At 36.6% G+C, this 21201-nt stretch overlaps 1 protein-coding gene across 2 annotated transcripts; it reads left to right on the top strand.

Annotated features, from left to right (window-relative positions):
- The first annotated feature begins 204 nt into the window (after positions 1-204).
- Positions 205-20295, top strand: ABHD17B (abhydrolase domain containing 17B, depalmitoylase). Of its 2 annotated transcripts, XR_011599922.1 has the most exons (6): positions 205-610; positions 8086-8560; positions 13535-13714; positions 14909-15221; positions 19548-19615; positions 20055-20295. XR_011599922.1 is itself a non-coding variant. In XM_070935600.1 (4 exons), exons 2-4 carry the CDS (start codon positions 8094-8096, stop codon positions 15126-15128), a joined length of 867 nt encoding a protein of 288 aa, XP_070791701.1. In that variant the 5' UTR covers positions 1014-1053; positions 8086-8093; the 3' UTR covers positions 15129-15312. The 2 variants fall into 2 exon arrangements, 1 of the variants encoding a protein (XP_070791701.1); XM_070935600.1 differs by lacking the exons at positions 205-610; positions 19548-19615; positions 20055-20295 and adding an exon at positions 1014-1053 and having other exon boundaries at positions 14909-15312.
- The last annotated feature ends 906 nt before the right edge of the window (positions 20296-21201 follow it).

Raw genomic sequence — 21201 nt, 5'->3', positions numbered from 1 at the left:
CAAACCGGCTCCTCACTTCCGGCGAAGAGGTTTGTTGAAGCGCCTCAGGTTACCTCGAGCGGCAGAGCGGCTGCGATTGGCTTCAATGAAGAAGATCCCGCCTTCCTGACAGGAAATCTGACAAGAGCACGCAGCCGAGAGGCGTAATTTTATTGGTCGGCTCTGGAGGGCTACCGGTCAGAGAGGCTTTAAGTCCCGCCCCTCGCCTCGCTTGGCAGGGCTCTATACCTCAGCTTCTCCTTCTCGCCTGTTTTCTGTTTAGTTCCCCGTGAGGCGGGTTGGAATTTTTTTCTCCCACGGAAAGCGCACCGGAGCTTCTGACGCGCTCTAGCTTCGGTTGCTGTTGCTTTTTTCCCCCCGAGGTTGGGCGCCGCTGAGGAGAGGAAGGGAGGAACTCGAGCCGGCGCTTTAGGCCGTCGCCCGGCGTTGGAGCCTCGGCGGTTGCTCGGTTTAACTGAATCCTTCGGCTTTCGAACGGCGCCGCTTCAAGAGCCTGGGCCGGAACGGGCCGAACGCTGTGCGCGAGCCGGGAGCGAGCGCCGAAGCGCGCCCGCCGCTCAGCTAGGCAGTTGGACCCGGCCGTGTGGTCTCTGCGGACGCGAGTCCGGAGGTAAGCCCCCTCTTTGTCGCCTCCTCGGTTTAAGGAATGGGGAGGGGGGGGCCGGCCGAAGGTAGTGGCCTCGGTGTCTCTCCAGCAGTCATGACCAAAGTAAGAGGTGGGGAAGGGCTGCTTGTCTGAGGTATAATTAAAGCCGACTGCGGTCCCGGGAGGATCAGGACGAGGACGCCGGGAGAGCTCTGGGAACCGGAGACCCCGCTCTGCTGGGTCCCCAAAATGTGTCCCGCGTGAAGTGGGTAGCGCTCTCCTCCGTATGCGCGCGCAATTGCCCTCCATCTCTCTCCCCCCCCCCCTCCTCCCGGTGCTTCATCTCTCTCTCCTCTGCAATACGCCGGCTTTCCAGTGCGGCGCCAGGACTGGAGTCCTTGATTTCGCCTTCGGCTGCTCGCGAAGTTTCGGGGTGCCGTGGAAAGAGCTTCGTCTCGTCTCCCGGTGTGAGCAGTGTCACGGCCTATATAACGGGGGGGGGGGGGGTTGCTCGTCTGGCCGTGTTGAGGAGGCCGAGAAATCGAGGCGAGCTCGGGGGTTGTTAAATAATGTGTGTGTGTGTGTGTGTGCGCTCTGGAGGGGTGAGAGGGTGGGGGGAAACTCTGGGTCTTGGTGGAGAGAATGACCTGCGCTGTGCTCGTCCTTCTTTTGTATGCGAGGCAGCTTTGGGAGGGAGAGAGGATGAAAGGCATACTGTTCTAGGGGATAGAAAAGCGCCAAGTAGTGCTGGCTGTGTTTCTGAACAAAGCTTTTCTTCCCACGAGCCTCGCCCCACTCCTGCGACCCTGTTTGGATTTTCGTAAGATCTGAAGACGTCTTTTTGGATGAGAATTTCTTTGGAGCATTATACTGTACTCTGTTCTTTTAAAGACTTTTTGTTGGAGGCTTATACTCCTGGCTTAAACGAATATAAACGAGTGGGTTTCTGATTCTTATTGAGATGCTAAAGATTTCCTAACCCTTAGCCTTTTGAAGGTGTAAAGAGACCAGTTTGGAATGACTAACATACCTTACAAGATGGGGTTTCCGTTGTTATGAACGGGTAGATTGTGCTTCTCTCTTTATCAGTGCTGTCATGTGTTTCTTTTACATGTTTAGTTGAAATTCTTTAAGTTATTCTACTATTTAAACTTTTTTGGGGGAAGGGTCTATTGGTTAAAAATTCAAGCAAATCAAGCCTCTATGTAGATTTACATTTTGTCAGGGTAATAATGTAGTCTAGCTTCTTATGTCTTCTGATAGCTTATCCCATGTGTTCGATAGCATATAATCATCCAAACACACATACTTTTAAATATATTGCATAGCATGTCTAAAACTATTCTTGCTCAAATAAAAAATGTGTACATTACCAACTCCACACTTGGAACAAATTCATATTTTACCTCTAGTTTATTTTAAATGCATATTCTTGTTAATCTGTATGCCATGACCCTAACATTCCATATTGATGACGTGTTCATTGCATTCTAAGGAAGAATGGCTAAGAGGAAATAGTGCAAAATATTCAAGTTAGCTATGCTAGCTTTATTATTTATTAAAGGATTTTCAACATGCCCAGGTTCTGGTACATTGTTTGTAGAAAAATATTTGTGAGAAAAAAATGAAAAATACAATATCAAGATATTTCTCTTCCACAACATACTATGCCAAAAAAGTACTTCTTTCCCACAAATAAGGTTTTCAAAAACAAAAAAATTGGTCCTGACTAAACCTAGTTTCATGAGAGTTCCCTGAAGCTTAACTAAGAAAAGCAATTCAAAGTATTATCTACAACAGACCTGGGCATTTTACGGCCTTGGGCCAATCTTTTGGCTGTCCCTATCTAGCCGATGTGAGGTTAATTGGAAATTAGAAATCAAATGTAAATTAAGTGTATGCCATGCTCACAATACAACTGCATTGCTTTTATTTTGAAGACAATTGCTTTTTTTTTTCCAATTCATGTATGTGCATACATGCGTGCCTATACACCTTCACAGCCCTATTTGGATCAGCCCTCCACAACAGTCCCAGTTTCTTACGTGGCCCCTTGGGAAAATTAATTATCTACCCTTGACTACACAGTGTTATCTGGGTCTGGCTATCTATGAAATTGCTTTTCTCTAAATTTCCTTTCCCATCCAATAGGTTCTGACTAAGTAGGTAGGTTCAGATCCTTTCAGTAAAACAATGACATCCTGTAGGATCCAGTTGTGTACCTTCTCTGTTGTTGCTCCTCCTAAATATTTGGCACAAAGCTGGCTCTACATTAAAAGGCGCAAAAAAGTGACTTTGATCAGGCCATAGGATGAAGTGTTTGTGATGCTTTTATGGTGATTGAAACTTTTTTTATGTATTTCCCAATGGTGTCATTTAATTTTTTAAATACCTTTTGCATTCTGGTTGTTTTCATTGAGTTTTTAATGTAAGCTACTTTGAGTCTTTCCAGTTTGGCAGACATATAAGTGTAATAAATATTCAGTGTGCAGAAGCTTTCATTAAATGCGATATACTCATTATATAGTTTAATTAAAAGTATGTTTCACAAGCTAAATAGAATAAGCTAACGAGTTGATTGCCACTAGACAGACTTATTTTTGAGTGGAAATATGAAAAAGTGTTAAATATAGGCAAACTGGCAAATAAGCCACAAAAGTGCAACTCAGCATTCTTCATTATTATAATGGACATTGCAGTGAGGAATAGTGGAGTTACTGCAACTTGAAGATAAAGATATATACTGCTTCTGTTTCACAATATTGTTAAAATGGAATTGTGTGGCTATACAGTACCCTCATTCTTTGCAAATAAAATAAACGTCTTTCCTGTGTCTTGTTGAAAGATTGGTAAAATATTGGTGTTAAAATTAGGGATACATTTGTTACAACAGCACTGAAAAAGTGACTTATGACTGGTTTTCATACTTATGACCATTGCAGGATCTCCCCGGTCAAAATTTGGGTGGTTGGCAACTGGCATGTATTTATGACAGTTGCACTGTCCTGGGGTAATGTCACCATTTGTAACCTTTCCAGCTGGCTTTCAACAAGCCAGATTCACTAATGACCATAATGATCACTTAACAACTGCAGTGATTCACATAACTGTGGCAAAAAGGTCATAAAATGGAGCAAAACTCACTCAAATGCCTTGCCTGGCAATGGAAATGTTGGGCTCAATTGTGGTCATAGGTTGATGACTACCTGTACTTTTTGTTTTGCACCACTTAGCCTTTGTGATAACTTGATTGTTTCACTCATAGGGTGAAGTCATATCACATGACTAAGGGAAAAGGTTGGAGTTGTCGGCATAATATGTCACAGTAAGGTCAGGGCCTTTGTGTATACTCGTTTCTCATTCTCTTTGATTCATGACATAGGTCTGTTTAGAAGTTGAATAAAATTTAAGCAAACATTTTGTAATTTCAAAGCAAGAACTAGTCTTTCATTACTGTGGCTGGAATATCAGAGAACATTATCTGCTATTTGAAGGCTGAAAAATCTAGAATGAGTTCTCTTTTTTTTTGAATGCACCTAAAATCATGAAAGATCCATCTGTTATAATCTTATGCACACATTGGAATAAACTCTGTTGAACTAAAAAGAATGTAATTTTTGAGAATTCATTGGGTTGCAAGATTGATCTATAATCTTTCCATTTACTATTTGTTCAGGTTCTATCAAACATTCAAATGGAAGTCACTCTTATAAATGGATGGGGCTGTGAGAAAAGATGTATTTAATGAAATAGTCTTTTTTCATTTAATCAGTAGTACAGAAATATCTCTGAATTCTGTATTGAAAATATTAGCTTCTATTTTTAAGCATGCACATTGCTGAGCTAACTGCATAGTGAAAATGTGTCACAGTATAGCTTGCTTTAATATATCTTCTTAGTCACACTTCTAAAGGAAGTAGTATTAGCATCATGGGTGCTGCTATCAGATTGCTTGTTATGCAAAGGTGTTACACCAGCTCATATTTAATACAGCATATAATGCACATGTGTTAAATTTGTAAGTAGCTCAATAAAGAAAAACACATTTAATATCTAAGTTATTTAGCAATCTAGTATAGCAAGAATTGCTAGAATACAACTGTACCAAGCAGCAATTCCATGGGTTTTATTGTTCAAAATAGTTATGGAACATAACATACATTTAGAAAGTATCATTTTTACCATTTTTCAGTAAAATATAACTTGAATTATGTTGGTTAAAATTCATTTGTCTAAAACTAAATGAATTCCTTTGCCAAAAATGAAAGTTCCTGTTTCTATCTAAATTTCTCCTTTGTCTGTAAATTTGTTTTGGAGTCTTGTGATATATTTTGTGTGACATTTGCTACTGTATAAGTACCATTGCTAGTTCTGTAATAAAATGTCCTTTGACTTCTGAGAAATAGATTTATTGTGCATCCAATTTACTTTTTCAAAGAAACTAGACAGAAGAACTGCAGACACTTCAGTTATGTTCAGATTTGTTTAATTCCTGAGGTTCTTCTTTTTCAAGGGGGAGGAATAAATGCACAGCATATATACATATACATATACATATACATATACATATACATATACATATACATATATATGCTTAATCAAAAGCTTTATTATTAAGGAAGATAATAGCATTCTTGGTACAATGTGTTCTGTTTAGAATAGGGTGTTCGATGCAGTGATGTATTTTAAGATACCAACGCTATTAATAAATAAGGTTTTTTAAACTTTACTACAAGAACAACAATAAAAATACAACAGAAGTTACAATCCCATAGTTGAAGCAGAATCAAACTAAAGCCAATTAAATGCCAAACAAAATGAAGAATCCACTCTGGTCCCCAAAGTTATGTGTGAAGCCAGACATTTTGAAAACAATAAGTAGTCAGTATTCAGATATAAAACAGACAAAAGTGTTTGAATTCGGCATAGCAACCCTGATGGTTCCTGTCTGTGACTGCTCCTTTTGCTGGTGTCTCATGATTGCTGCATGGATTCAGGAAAATTAGATATTAAAAAGTATGGTTCAAGCATGGTAACCATGATTAATACTGTGATTTAAAGTTACAATTTAGTTTGTTTAAAATGTTTGCATGATGTACTAGTAAAAAGTAAACAAATAGATGTGGTGTGCTGTTGGAATTATAAAATACTTGGCTTCTAGATTTTGGCATATTTTTCACCTAGTATCTTAGCAACATTTGTATTACTTAGTCAAACAGCATTTCCTTAGGTGGAGATAGCGGCTTAAAAACTCTTGGTGGCTCAATCAAGGTTATCATTGGGTAATCGATATTAGACAAAAAGCCAGGTTCTTTTTCCTGCCCACTATGGCTTTTTGTCTGCACACATGCAGGGGGCTCGCAGTCACTTATGCCTTAGTCATCACCCATCTTGACTATTACAGCACATTCTACATGGGGCTGCCCTTGAAAAGTATCTGGAAGGTCCAGTTGGTTCAAAATGAGACAGCCTGCGTGGTTTTGTGCAGACTCAGATGTATGTATGTGTCACACCTCCTGCAGGAGCTTTATTGGCTGCTGACTTGCTTTTGGATACAATTCAATAGCAGTAGCACTTATATACTGCTTCACAGTGCTTTACAGCCCTCTCTAAGCAGTTTAGAATCAGCCTATTGCCCCCAACAATCTGGGTCCTCGTTTTACCAATCTCAGAAGGATGGAAGGCTGAGTCAACCTTGAGCCTGGTGAGATTCGAACTGCCAAACTGCTGGCAGCCAGTGATCAGCAGAAGTAGCCTGCAATACTGCATTCTAACCACTGTGCCACTGCAGCTCAAGGTGCTGATTGCCACTTTTAAAGCCCTACATGGTTTGGGACCAGGCTATCTGAAAGACGATATTTTCAGAGAGAGGGTGAAGCAGGGAATGTTGTGGGTCCCCTTTCCTAAGGAGATACATCTGATGGAATCCAGAAGAAGGGCCTTCCCCATGGTGGTTCCCTTCCTTTGGGACATCATCCCTGGGGAGATTAGATTGTTCTCCATTTTGAAACTTTCATAAAGCCCTGAACCCCTGGTTTCGCTAATGGGCCTGGGGAACCCAGAGTGGGATGGACCCCATCAAGTGACTTATCTGTTTGATTGATGTTGCCAGGGTATCTGTGTGGGAATATTGTTTTTACTGTGTTTATATTTTTATAAGCCACTCAGAGTCACTGAGAGACAGTGGGTGGCCATATAAATTCAAACAAACAAACAAACAAACAAACAAACAAATAAATAAATAAATAAATAAATAAATAAATAAATAAATAGTCCTCTATTAATGACCATAATTGGGATAATGAACTTGGTCACTAAACATGTAAAGTTGAAAATCATGTGACCACAACAATCTATGACAGCAGTTCCAGTTGTGGTTCTTAAGAAAATTGTGCAGCCTTTTTAAGCACAATGTGACTGTGAGGTGTGACTTCTGCCAACTTCCCAATTGTTTTTGCTTGTTAGAAGCCAGCAGTGAAAGTTGCAAATGGTGATCATGAGGTGCTACAACTGTTGTAATTGTGCATTGGTAGCCAAATACTCAAATTGCAAGCATGTTACCCACCACAGGAACACTGCAATGGCTGCAACTTTGAGGACTAGCCATAAGTCTCTGTGCTCAGTGTTTTTGTAACTTAGACCAGTAGCTGAATAAATGGTCATTAACAAATGAATACCTGTATATATCCTTTTTATCTGTCACATTTTGTAAATGGGTGTATTAATTTGTAGTGGCATTAGAAGAATTGTTTTGCTAGTAGCAGTTATATACCAAAATCCTCACTAGAATCTTTTTGTCAAGTATTATTTTGAAATAAGTCATTTTTCCCTGTTTGAACTTATTAAAGAATTAACATAAAGACTTTAAAGGGGTTAAATTAAAAATAAAATCATTAGTCTCATTGAGGCAAATGAAAACCATTTCTTCTCCTAAATCAAAAGACCTCTTCAAATCGGTATTTCAGCTTGTGGACTATTCTGTGCATAAGGTGTCTTTTACCAGAGTTGCTCTATTATTTGCTGTCTGACCATTGTTATATTTTGTAAATCTTTTTGTAAGCTTTGCAATATATTGGCAGTTTATGAAAAAAAATACACTTAAAATTTCAGTTTATTATGAATGTCACATCTGCATTAATCATTGCTTTGTCATACCTAAGTTGGTTGCAACTTACAAATGGTTTCTAAATAGTGTTGTGTTGATTTATAACTGAGCTATTAAGTGGAAAGCTGAATAACATTCCTAATGGTATTATTTAATGTTCCACTTCAGAAACAAAAGGTAACGAGTTTACCATTAGTAAAGCTTTTTTCTTAGAACACTAATTCCTTCTTAATCAAAATTTTGATTTGAAAGTCCTATGGTGGCTGTTTTAGCAATAATTACTTATATAATATTGGTATTATATGTAAAAGTTCAATATTTTACTGAAAATGTGTAACGAATTATTATTATTAAATTCCTACTAGAAGGTAACATCCTTTCCTTCTTATTTCAGATTGGAGGATGAACAATCTTTCATTTAGTGAACTCTGCTGCCTATTCTGTTGCCCACCATGTCCAGGAAAAATAGCTTCCAAACTGGCATTTTTGCCCCCAGACCCCACCTATACACTCATGTGTGATGAAAGTGGGAGTCGTTGGACTTTACATCTTTCTGATCGAGCAGACTGGCAATACTCTTCTAGAGAAAAAGATGCTATTGAATGTTTCATGACTAGAACCAGCAAAGGTAACAGGATTGCCTGTATGTTTGTGCGTTGTTCCCCTAGCGCCAAATATACTTTACTTTTCTCGCATGGAAATGCTGTTGATTTAGGCCAGATGAGCAGTTTTTACATAGGACTTGGTTCACGGATTAATTGCAACATATTTTCATATGATTATTCTGGATATGGAGCAAGTTCTGGAAAACCAACAGAGAAGAATTTGTATGCTGACATCGATGCTGCTTGGGTAGCTCTTAGAACAAGGTAAATAGAATTATATTATTTTACAAAGTTAGTAGAATTTTTGTTTATTCTCATAGTGAATTTGACTGTGTGCATAATACAGAAGCCGTCCTGAAAATGTTTATCTGAGCATTGGGAAAAGTCTGCAGAATGGACCAATTGTGGTATGGGGACTGAGGGGAAAGGTAGAGTTAGTGGCTGTGTGCTACAGTGATTGTAGCTGCGCTCACATTTTTTCCCTAACAGTGTTATTCAGATTTTTTCAATCGTCAGGAAAGTTTTATTAGAGACTTGTAAGAAATAAGATGTGAGTAAATTGGACTGTACTTGCCTGGTTTGCCCAGCCCTTTGAGAGATTTTACATTAAAAATCTGTTCATATTGTCTTTTTTTAATTCACTAAGTGAAGTAAGGGACATGTTATTAATTCATGAGAAATAATGCTTTTGTTTACATTGTGACAGTGGAGTTTGGATCAATAAAGTATAAAGTGTAGGTTAGTAAAATATTAATATTTATTTATTTTCCATTGACAAGGAAAATCAAATGAGAGGTGCTACATTGAATCAGTATTTCAGATTAATTCATATCTTCAGAAAATAAATTATTGGAATCAAGCTGACTTAGTGTGGTAGGGATTCTACATTGAATGCTTTCTTAAAGCATCATTGTTTAAGTTTCCATCATTCTAAATCAGCGGTTCTCAACCTGGGGTTTGCAGCCCCTTTGGGGGTCGAACGGCCATTTCACATGGGTCACCAAAGCCCTCTCCCCCCCGCCTTCACTCACCCTCACTCTCTGCTCTGTTGGATCGCCGGCCGTTCGCTTACCCCGCCCACTCCCAATCTATTGCTGCCTCCTGAGTCCCAGCTGATGGCTAGATGAAAAAAAACTGTTTAAATTCTTGCCGCGGGGCTTCAAAGGGCCGCCCTATAGCCAGTGGTGGGATTCTGCCGGTTCTAGGGGGTTCGGCCGAGCCGTTTGTTAAATTGCTGGCTCGCCCTGCCCCTCCGCACCACTATTTATTGCCAATAAATAGTGGTGGGCGAGGGGCGGGCGAGCCAGCAATTTAACAAACGGTTCGGTGTTTTTTTGTAATTTTATTGGCCCGCGGAGCTTCAGCATAGGCTAATTAGCCCTTGATTAGATCAGCTCCCGACTCTCAGCTGATTTGCTCTTAGCTGTTTTGCTCAGGGCTCTGCTGCTTGCTGGAGCAGATTTTTTTTCCCCTAGCTAAGCTGAAAAACAAAACTGAAAGTAAAGCAGGCTGTTGGCTTTGCTGTTGCTGCAACGTTGGAAAATTAGGCAGGCAGATTTCTTTTTCCTCACCAAAAAAGATAGGTGCAAACAATGGGAAATTTAGGGGGAAAGAGGAGAGTTCAAGATTTTAAAACACAAAAGAAAAAAAGCTCTATTTAACTAGGGAATTGTAATAATTGAGATACTATTAATTGTATATTGTGTTGAAAGCAGAAATAGTTAAGTTGTGGTTTGGAGGAATATATGGGGGAAATTATTTGGTTTATTATTATTGGTAAATATAATTGATTTGTAAAAAATTGGATTGCATGGAAATAATTGGAATATTCATGTTCATATTGATTAATATACAAAAAAGGTAGTTATATAACTAATTGATTTATATTAAAATGTTGAATTTATATTAAACAACTGTAACATTACATAATTAACCAATGTGAGGATGGATATAAAAATAGATGACAATGGGAAGGGGTATAATATAGAATAGAAGGGAAAAATTGAATTTGATTAAGATTAGAGATGAGGATGAAGGGTAATATTGGTTTTTACAAAAATAGATGAGGAATAAATATGGCAAAAAGGAAATATAGAAATTGTAAATTTAATTGAAATGACTAAACACTGTTTAAATTTGTGAACCGGCCAAATACTCTGTTCAGAGAAAATACATTGTATGTTTGTATGTGTGTTTCTAATTATTGTTACTTATTCATATTTGTTCTCTTTTATTTTTTAAAGTTTAACCATTCTTTATCTTAATATCTTCATATTTGTTTGGGGTTGGCTTTCTTCCCTTTCATCTTTTTTATTGTACAACAATCTTTCTCCTCAAACCTACCACCTGTCTCTTTTCTTTCCTTCTTACTTTCTCTTCCTCCCCCTCTTCTTCTCCTCCCTACTTCCTCTTTCTTTCTCCTCCTCCTCCTCTCTTCCTCCCTCTCTTACCCTCACTCCTACTCTAATTTCCCTTCCCTTCCTTCATCCTCTCTATTGCTGTATCCTTTTATGCATATGGACTACTCAGAGGGCTGAAAAAGTTATTTTTGACTGGTCCTCGCACTTTTGACCAGTCCTCGAACTTATGACTGTCCTCACATTTTACGTTTTTGCCTATCTTGTCACCATGGTGAAGAGAAGCAGTTGTGAAATGAGTGACACGCTTGTTAAGAATGCTACAATGGGCATAAATGATGACCAGTCATAAGTGTGAAGACCGGTCAAAAGTGCGAGAACCTGACAGAAATCACTTTTTTCAGCCCTCTGGGTAATCCTTTTGTGCACATGGACTACTCAGAGGGCTGAAAAAGTTATTTTTGACTGGTCCTCGCACTTTTGACCAGTCCTCGAACTTACAACTGTCCTCACATTTTACGTTTTTGCCCTATCTTGTCACCATGGTGAAGAGAAGCAGTTGTGAAATGAGTGACACGGTTGTTAAGAATGCTACAATGGGCATAAATGATGACCAGTCAAAAGTGCGAGGACCTGTCAGAAATGACTTTTTTCAACCCTCTGACTAAGTCCCTATACACATAGCCATGGCCACCCGGTCACATGACCAGCTAGCCACGCCCACTCAGTCACATGACCTCCAAGCCACGCCCACAAAATAAGCCACGCCCACAGAACAAGTAGTAAAAAAAAATTAGAACCCACCCCTGGTTGGGGGTCACCACAACATGAGGAACTGTATTAAAGGGTCACGGCATTAGGAAGGTTGAGAACCACTGTTCTAAGTCATCATGTAGTTTATTTATATTTAGCACTGTATTACAGAAATCCATTCTGATTTGTACACCATGTTACACGGCTTGTTATATGTGAACCAGGGCAACAATTTAAAATAATGGCTTAGTATTAACCTACCTATTGTGGCTCTTCTGTGGCTTGAACATTAAAAATAAAAGTTTTATGCAGCCATCTGATATGCATATTTAAGGATTTTTTTTTTGACATTTTTAAAAAAATCTGGCTATCTCACAGAGAGCTAAGACTTCCTATCTTTTTGCTCTGTCCATTTTTATGTTGAAAAGAGACATTCCAAATTTTTATTAATTCCTTTACTTTCCTACATCCTTCACAACAGCACCTGTGCCATTCTTTCCTCACTGATTATAGTAGAAACAGCAGCTGTTGCTGTTTTTAACTCAGTGTGTGTACTACTTACATGAATATTTCTGGTTAAACCACGCATGCAGTTTCAGCAATATCTTAGTGGATGGTTGCACTGTATTTTTCATTCTTCTTGTAGGTGGAGAGGAAAAATATTTGTGAACAAGCTGTTGTCATGCTTCTGTTTATCGAGAGCAGTTACTGTTTGCTCCAGTTAGTAGCAGGTTACCTTTTATTGTTGTTACTAGGCATGATGGGGTTTTTTTCAAACTAATTTCTTAGCCTCAATTAGATTACATATTTTTTAAAGGCTAACTGATGTTTCCAACACATTTCTGTCTTCTTCATTCCTATGGTTTTCAAAAATATTTTAGCATTGTAAGGCAGTCACTCTTTATGTTTTAATATTTTAATTACTTAGAAATGGATATAGAAAGAGAGATTTGTTTTATTTGTCCTTAAAAACTTGCATGTGTTAACTAAATAACCCCTTTGATTTTATTGACTGTACAGGATTCTAGGTAAGTCTTGAGTCTTAAGAATTATTGGGACCTCTAGTTTGAAACAAGATAAACTAGATCCTTGCCTAAATACTTATAAATTAGTAGGTCAGTGTTTGTTGTAATTTTATGGTGGAGTAGGGATAAATAATAATTTAAATAGCTTTAAAGTTTGACCATACCTTGTATACTTATTTGTTTTTAAAGCAGCAGATGTTAGTAACAGCAAATCCATTTTAAATGGCCTTTTAGTCAGGTGACATTGAAGTTGAGAACTGATGATCTCTAGGACCTTTTATACTTTTGAGTAGTTCCTTGATCAGAATACTTCCTGATACTTCTTAATTAGAAATTGTGCAGTTACTAGTATACTTTTTGCAGATCTTCTAAGATAGGGGTGAGGGGGTTGCTGATGCTGTAAATCAGTGTGCCTGAATTGAACTGAAATTTCCAGGTGTATAAACTTCACATCACAGAATTACTCAGGCAGATGACAGCTGATGAGAATTCTGGTAGTTGCTCCACACATGTAGAAGTTGCCAACTTTGGAAAACACTGCTCTAAATATTGATGTATTGCTTGCCTCATTGCTTGTTTGGCTTCCTGACTGGCATTCTAGTTGGCATAAAACGGAAGTTGTCATTCAGCAAAAAAGGAGCATCATACATTCCTCTCACCAGAAAGAATGAGGTGTGATTCTGTCTGTGTATGTAAAACCAGTTTAGAAAAATGTAATTGGATTATTAAACTCTATGCGCTATGTGTTTCAGAAAGCAATATAGACATGGAACAGCCATCTGAGATGACAAATATCTGTCAAACGTTGAATGCCATTTTTATAAACTTGTCTTTAGACATTACTTAAAAAACATACTAATAACTATTTTTTAGTCTTAAAAATATAATACTCTTGGTACATTCACTTAAAAGTATTTGCCTGAATACCGGTATAATTTTTTGTACTTATGAAACTTTTTTACCCTTCATGAAAGGGATAAAATGATTTATTTTTTTACATTCTGTAAGAAACATAATTTTACTATTTTATGTGCACTTGAATATTTACTTTATTGATAGCATATTTCATCACTTTGAAATTACATAAAACACTACTTTTTCAGATACGGAATTCGCCCTGAAAATGTGATTATATATGGCCAGAGCATAGGAACTGTGCCATCTGTGGATCTTGCTGCTCGTTATGAAAGTGCTGCTGTAATTCTACATTCTCCTCTGACCTCAGGAATGCGAGTAGCTTTTCCTGATATAAAGAAGACATACTGCTTTGATGCATTCCCAAAGTAAGTTACATGTTTGTTTTTAAAATGCAGTTAGAAATTAGTTATCTCATCCATATGCTCTTTTGCTTGAACGTCAAAAGAAAAATCATTAAATGAGAAACTTGTTTAGAGTAACTGGACTTTTTTTCTTTCATGCTGCTATATATCAGACAGTTAAAACACATTAAACCAAATCTGTGGGTTGCAATAAGGCCTACCCATCTGCATACCGGTAGTCCTTGACTTACAGTCATTTGTTTAGTGACCTTACAATGACACAGATGTAAATGATTACAACTGGTCCTCACACTTACAACTGTCGCAGCTTTCCCCCATGTGACATCATTCCGAGTAATGGACTCAAGGCAGTCAAGACTGACAGTTTGCTCAGGTTCAAGAAGCCCTTTATTGTGTACATTGTATCAGCATTTAGAAAAGTGAAGCTAGCTCTAAAGGGTTTCCGCACTCAGGAATAGTTAAAAGAATAGAAATTCCCCATCCCCCTGTGTCTTTTAGATCACATGGGCCAATCAATTCAGCCACGGGTTCCAGCTCCAACAAGTGTCTGTTGACATGGCCTTGGTTCACACGCCGGCTGGTAGATGTTTTGACTAGCAGCTGAGGCACCACATTCCTAAGCTCCCCCATCATCTCTTCCCACCCCCCACATCCCCCCGCCCCCCCCGTGAATGGCAACCAAGAAATGAAGCGAGAGTAAGCATGAGAAAGAAATTCTGATTCCAGTTATGGTTGTATGTTGAGGACTACCTATATTCAAGTTTTTACCTTTTGCAGAAAGAAGTGGGTTACATGAAAGAGTGGCCAGCAACTTTTTCCAGTGCTTCCATCTTCCTCACGTCTTCAGCATAATTAATGTATTGCTGCAAAATGTCGTCTTATTCTTTGAAAGATGGAGATGGTGTTGGGAGCCTAAGAGGAAGTTAGAGAAAACACTCACTTTATACTGTTTTTCAGTTAACAGTAGAATTCTGCTGTATATTGTATACAGCAGGGTGCTAATCCTGTATTTTTTTTTCCAAAAGTTAATTTCTACATGAATTTGTGCGACCTGGTTTTGAAAATCTCCACCAAATAAACTCTCTAATGGCACACTGTCAATAAAGTATAGTAAATATTCGTTTTAACCATATATGCATGTAAGACATCTGTGGAATTTTCTGCTATGTGTGTTATTTTTCTTCTGTGTTTCTGTAGTATTGACAAGATATCTAAAATAACTTCGCCGGTGTTAATAATCCATGGGACTGAAGATGAAGTGATTGACTTTTCACATGGCCTAGCATTATTTGAGCGTTGCCAAAGACCTGTGGAACCATTGTGGCTTGAAGGGGCAGGACATAATGATGTGGAACTTTACGTACAGTATCTTGAAAGATTAAAACAGTTTGTATCACAGGAACTGGTGAATTTGTAAACCGCTTTGTTTAGTTCCTTGTTGAATTTCATTGCTGAACTCCAGATCTTAATAGCCACAACATGAAACCTGATGGTTTTGTTTTCAAATCAGGTCAGTTGCCTTCATAAATGTACAGGTAAAATGATTTGTAAACATAATTAATGAAGGTTTTAATGCCAGTATTAACTGGAATTGTAGATGATGGAACAAAACCTGTGTAGTTTATATATTTTGTGCAAGTTTTCTTATATACTTAAGTCAATTTGCAAATCTTTTTAAGATGTACAAAAATCTTAGAAGGAAGTACAATTTTAATTATGTAAACACTGATGCTGTAAACGTGTTGCCAAATGCTTTAGCATATCCCAAACAAGTTTATATACAATATTTTTAAAACATCTCAAAATGTACTGTGACATGTTCTGTTGCACAGGTATAATTGAAGCAGTTATAAAATACAAATAGCCATTGCATTTGAAGGAATAAAAAAGAATGAAGACAACCACTTGAATTTTACAGGCCTTATTATAGGGAGCAAATCAAAATAAGTATTTTATTACTTTGTCTTCTTCTCAGTGTTTTCGTTCTTCTTTTCCTAACTGATTAATGGCCAAAAATGCTGTTTTCAAAGCACTACTCTATTAACAAGGCCAATAGAAACACAACAAAATACGGAACCAATATCTCCTTGATATCGGCAAGTAATGTAAGGAACTTTATATACAGCTATTTTAAAATAATCATGTAAAAATCTTCCAAAAAATCTAATATTGATTTGATTTTTTTATATTGACAAACATACGAACTTACAGACTTAGTTGACACTTTGATTTGAATGTTTTACAATATAGAATTGTTTCAATTATTATGAAAAGTTTACTAATGTACTCCTATATAGTAAAACAAATGTTGACAACTCATCATAAAATAAGATGCCTTTCCCTATAATACATTTTTGCTTGAATAAAATTAAAAATATAGCCTGACTTGTAAGCAAAATAATATTCAAATACACACTGTGCTTCTAATTTTAAAGCCTTATGTAGTTAACCTGTTCTGCTTATTCTTGTGATTGTCTGAGAATATTGTATGATGTATTGTAAATGCTTAGATTCTGATGTGTTTAACTCTTAAGAAAAATTCTACAATTCTGAAGTGTTTGTGCAAACATAAACTGCTCCTGATTAGTTCTTTCTCTGTGAATACAGTAAGAGAGCACAATTTCTGATGTGACTAAAACATTTTGCTAAACTCTAGTGATTCCTAAAATCTAGATCGATTTCTTGTTGCCAGCGGTTTTACTACTTATAGCATCCACTTTTTAGGGGATAGAAGACATTTGACAAGTGTATGCTGACATTTTGAGCAAGCCATTGTGGCTTTTAATTAAATTGTTTTTTTGATTTCATAAATGAAGGACTTAATACATTAAATATATAAGGCAAACTGTGAGTTGTCACAATAGCTAGCAAATGTTTGTCAGTTACAGTGTTAGATCTAGGAAAAGTAATGATTCAATCCATACCATTTAAAAATATTTCAATTAGTTTTAATATGTTTAATATGCCTAAGCCAACCTTCATGAACTATTTGTATCCCATGGCAATTTGATCACGCAGAGATTGAATCCAAGAAAATTAGCAACCAGTTCTTTGCTTGAGATGCTGTTTTACCAGTATAGTTTAAAGGATATCTTTTAGTAGTATATTTAAAAATACATACCTTCTCCAGTTAGAGTGATGCACTAGCGATTGGATTCAGTTTTAGTTATTAGTCCCAAAAAAGTAATGACTTCAGTGGGTGTATTCCAAAATCAATAAAATCTCAATGCTTGGAGCTTGAACATTGATCCTAAAAATAGTTTTGATTTGAATGAAATACTGAGAAAATTGATTACATTTTGGTAATTTTAACTTTTTGAGTTTCAGATTAAATATACTACATCCTTTCTCTAAAATCCTTAATAATTCAAATTAAAAGTTGCTCCAGTAAAGTTCAGTTTAATATCAATATTGTTTCATATATCTTTTCTTAGAACAGTGGAATAAATAGCGACAAAAGTGACCATCTACTAGCCAAAAGATGTAGATTGGGATTGATGAATATATGAATTACTGTTGTGTGCTGCTGCAAGCAACTTGCCATTTTACAATAGGGTATTTGCAATTGTATGTATCAGTAGCAAGCTCATTTATATTATGATTAGATTGCCCTACATTTCAGATTGTATTTAAAAAGAATGTAGAATTTGCCACTCTGTATGATTTGGTTGTTAGGCAATGAGTTTTCCCCTAGTGGCTATTGTCAACAGTAATTTACAACTACAGCTGCTTTGTCTCTCAATCATCTGCATACATATAGGAGAAGTATATGGGTAAAGTTGCGCATTTATTTACTAGCAGTAAAGAGATAAGTACATGTCTTGGGATGTAGCAACTTAATATAAAAGATGTAAACGCTATACTTCCGTCCATTCCATCCATATTAAATAAGCATGATATGTTTTACTTTACCAAAACAAATCAGTGATGATTTTTAAGTAATCTGAATTATGTACTTTTGATGCGTACTGGCTCTTATGGGGTGGGAGAAATATGATTCCATCTAATAGGACAGAAGCATACTGTTAAGAAATAACATTATTTCAATTTTACTTGCTAGTAAAATTGTATTCCTAAAATACATTTTGTACAGTAATTTTTAGAAGAGGAGGAAAAAGGTGGCAAATTGCTTCCCTCCATCCACCCAAGAGATTTTAAGAATTTGGCAGGTGTTTAAGGCAATACTGACAGTTCCAGATCAAATTTGTTTCTGGTTCTTCATTATTACTGTCTCAGTCATGGTAATTTCAGCAGAACCCAGAGATAAAAGCCATTAGTGAAAAAAGTCTTGCTATCTTTATTATGGAATTGGTGGTTTTAAAAAATTCTTTACCCTAATAAATATATTCACTTTTGTGCTGTGTCAAGCTGGGTAATGATCACTGATATGCTGCCCAATTGGATGCTATAGTTTGCAAGTAAATGGATGTAATTGTCTGGTTTAATACTGCACACTACCTCAAACTGACCCTATTACTCTTGGGTAGTTGAGCCTCCACTTTGGAAAAGTGGATACAAGGTAATGACAGATATATACATAATTCCAGAAAATAAAATAAACAATTTAAAGAAGTCGTGTAAGTGGAAACTATTTAGATTAAGTTAAATCTTGAATGTTAATCTTTACTATGTTTGCTTGTGTTTGTCCTTTTGTTTAACATTGGATTAATTCAGTGTCAAGCCTGGCCCTAAGCTTTACTCTGGAATTATTTCTGTTTTAAAAATCCTGCTAATCATTGTACATTCAGACAGCTCAAATAAAACCTAGCTTTTGATTACAGTGTTTCAATTTTTTTATATAAATGGTAATGGAATCCTGTTTTCAGTATTGTTTTATAATTCTCACCATTATGTAATTTTGGTCATCTTTCAGAAGATAGCTGGAACAGAGTATGTCCTAAATTTATGAGATATTGATTATGGAACTTTTTTTGGGGGGGGGGGGTTGGGGGGGCAATGCAATTGAAATTGTTGAAGTGGAAATAATTAAATTTCTCAAATGTATGCTGAAGTTGGCTGGTTGACTATTAGCAGTTTAAAAAACTTTTAATCAGTGGGCACTTTCTTTGTGAAGTGTAAAATTGAACCTAATTCTGGGAACCAGTATACTGCTATAGTAATAAATCCATGTACAGACAGCTGCCGGTGTGCAAAACTTCAGGACTGAGGCTAGGGCAAGGGGAAAAAACCCAATTTAAATTTATTAACATGATCCTCACATATTTAATGTCTCCTTTCCAGCCCATTAAAAATCAGTTTGGTGATATTTTATAGGCTACATCAAAAGTTTGGTGTTAGAGAGGCTGAATCCTCTGTATTCGTTATATATTTCCTTTTAAGCAAAATTATCTTTATGCCTATCTTGTAGTAATTGTAAAATATTTTTTCCACTGTTAAAAATTTGGTAGAGGAATCATAACTCCAACTCTTCCCTAGCTTCATTATTAATCTTCATGCTACCAAACCAGAGTTTTATATTCAGTTTCAGAGTGCGTGTATGAGATGAACTTTCAGGACTGAATATTGCAATAAATTGTGTGAACTGAAAAATAAAAAACCATTGAAAATGTGATTTAATTAAGGCTTTCAGTCTAGTTTCTAAGTAAACCCTTAATCCCATGAATGACTCTGTTAAGAGAAAATTTGGTATATTTGTTGAAGATTCATCCATTCTGGTTCACATTTATACTTGCATACAAAAATTTACTCACCCCCAAATAACATTGTATGTTTCACTGAATTTCCAAGCAACAGAAAATAACACAAACTTTACATGATACAAATTTAAACATTATCTCTTTCTGCAAATCAAAATAAGCATACTATTTATTTGCAGATTCAAAATATAAGTTTGAAGAGGACTGCCTAAACTTTTTGCATGGAACTGTATATGATCAGCAAGAGGTTTGTGAAAATGCTATACATTCTATATGCTATAAATGCTATATATTCATTTAGCAAAGAGACATTCAAAAGGCAGAGTGGCCCATTAATAATGAAGAAAAATGGAAATTCATCACCAAAAAAGATCCAGTACAGAATATTTTTTATATACAAGTATGCAATTATTAGAAAAAATGTCTTAATGGAATTTTAAAGGGGAAATACTGTACATCTCAGTAGAATGGAAAAATGTGATTTATCAAGAGGCTGATAATAGGCATATTTAAATTTCTCATACTTCTTCCAGAACTAAAGTTAGAATTGAACAAATAGTATTGAAAAGCATAATTGAATTAAAGCCTGAAAATGTATATTATGATAAATCATCAGTATTTAAGATAATTCATCATTACAATTTTTGCCATAACACACCAATTTTCTTTATTCAAACTATTTTTAGGAGTATGTAAAAAGCATCTTGCTCAGTGGCTCAATGACTAAGATGCTGAGAAGGTCAGCAGTTCAGCGGTTCGAATCCCTAGCGCCACATAATGGAGTGAGGTCCTGTTACTTGTCCCAGCTTCTGCCAACCTAGCAGTTCATGCAAGTAGAAAAATAGGGATCACTTTGGTGGGAAGGTAACAGTGCTCCATGCACCTTCGGTTATGCCGGCCACATGACCACGGAGACGTCTTCGGACAGTACTGGCCCTTCATCTTAGAAACGGAGATGAGCACCATCCCTAGAGCCGGAAACGACTAGCACACATGTGCGAGGGAACCTTTACCTTTAAAGAGCATATTCACTTTGTGTTTTGTGCAACAGAAACAAAATATCTTAATCTTTTGCTCGGCAGTATGTTTTTCACAAAAGCCAGTTTGATGAAACAAGCTGAAATGAGACAGACCACAACACCGCTTTGCTTCAAGGAGACGAGTCAACTCAAAACTAACAAAAAGAAATTTTTTGCAAAGCTTGGACATCTGTGGCCAGGTGGCACTGACATACATTAAAATAAGACTGCAAGACTTCTGAAATAATGAAGAGTAGAATTCCTCTGTTTAACATTTCACTTTTTAGAGAAAGATAATTTGTCTTGTTCATGGCTTTGCTATCTGAGACAGTAAGAGCTTAGATTTTTATACTTCAGTAGGCTTTATTAGAATATTTTAGTGGTAGTTTAGAATGAATGTATGCCCTCTACTGACACAAACTTATATTGCTTAGATGGTTGATATTTGCCAGTATTTAATCTGTTGCTTTACAAGATAAATAAAAAATGCTATCTTAAACTGATGTTAATTACACTTATATATTTAAAACAATGCATTCTAGAATATTCTAAACTACATTATATTTCAATAGTAGAAGTCTCATATTGTCATGGTTTTTAAAAGAGCAAAGTTTAATTTTTTCAAGGAGCTGTATTTCACAAAACAGCATCTTCAGTTGCCTTCACTACTAGGCTATCATTTTCCTCTACTAAAACATATCTCTTAATTATTAAATTATAATATAATTTAGAAATGTATTGTTCTTAAGTTCTACAAAGAGTACTTTTCTAAAATTACCATTTCCATAACCAACAAAGATTTAAAGACTGGAAT

Source organism: Pituophis catenifer, unplaced genomic scaffold, assembly GCF_029215685.1.
Source record: "Pituophis catenifer annectens isolate HBS135680 unplaced genomic scaffold, rPitCat1.0.hap2 SCAF_2, whole genome shotgun sequence".
Classification (NCBI taxonomy): Eukaryota; Metazoa; Chordata; class Lepidosauria; order Squamata; family Colubridae; genus Pituophis; species Pituophis catenifer.
The sequence above is the reverse complement of the archived record's forward strand: the minus strand, read 5'-3'. Positions and strand labels throughout refer to the sequence as shown.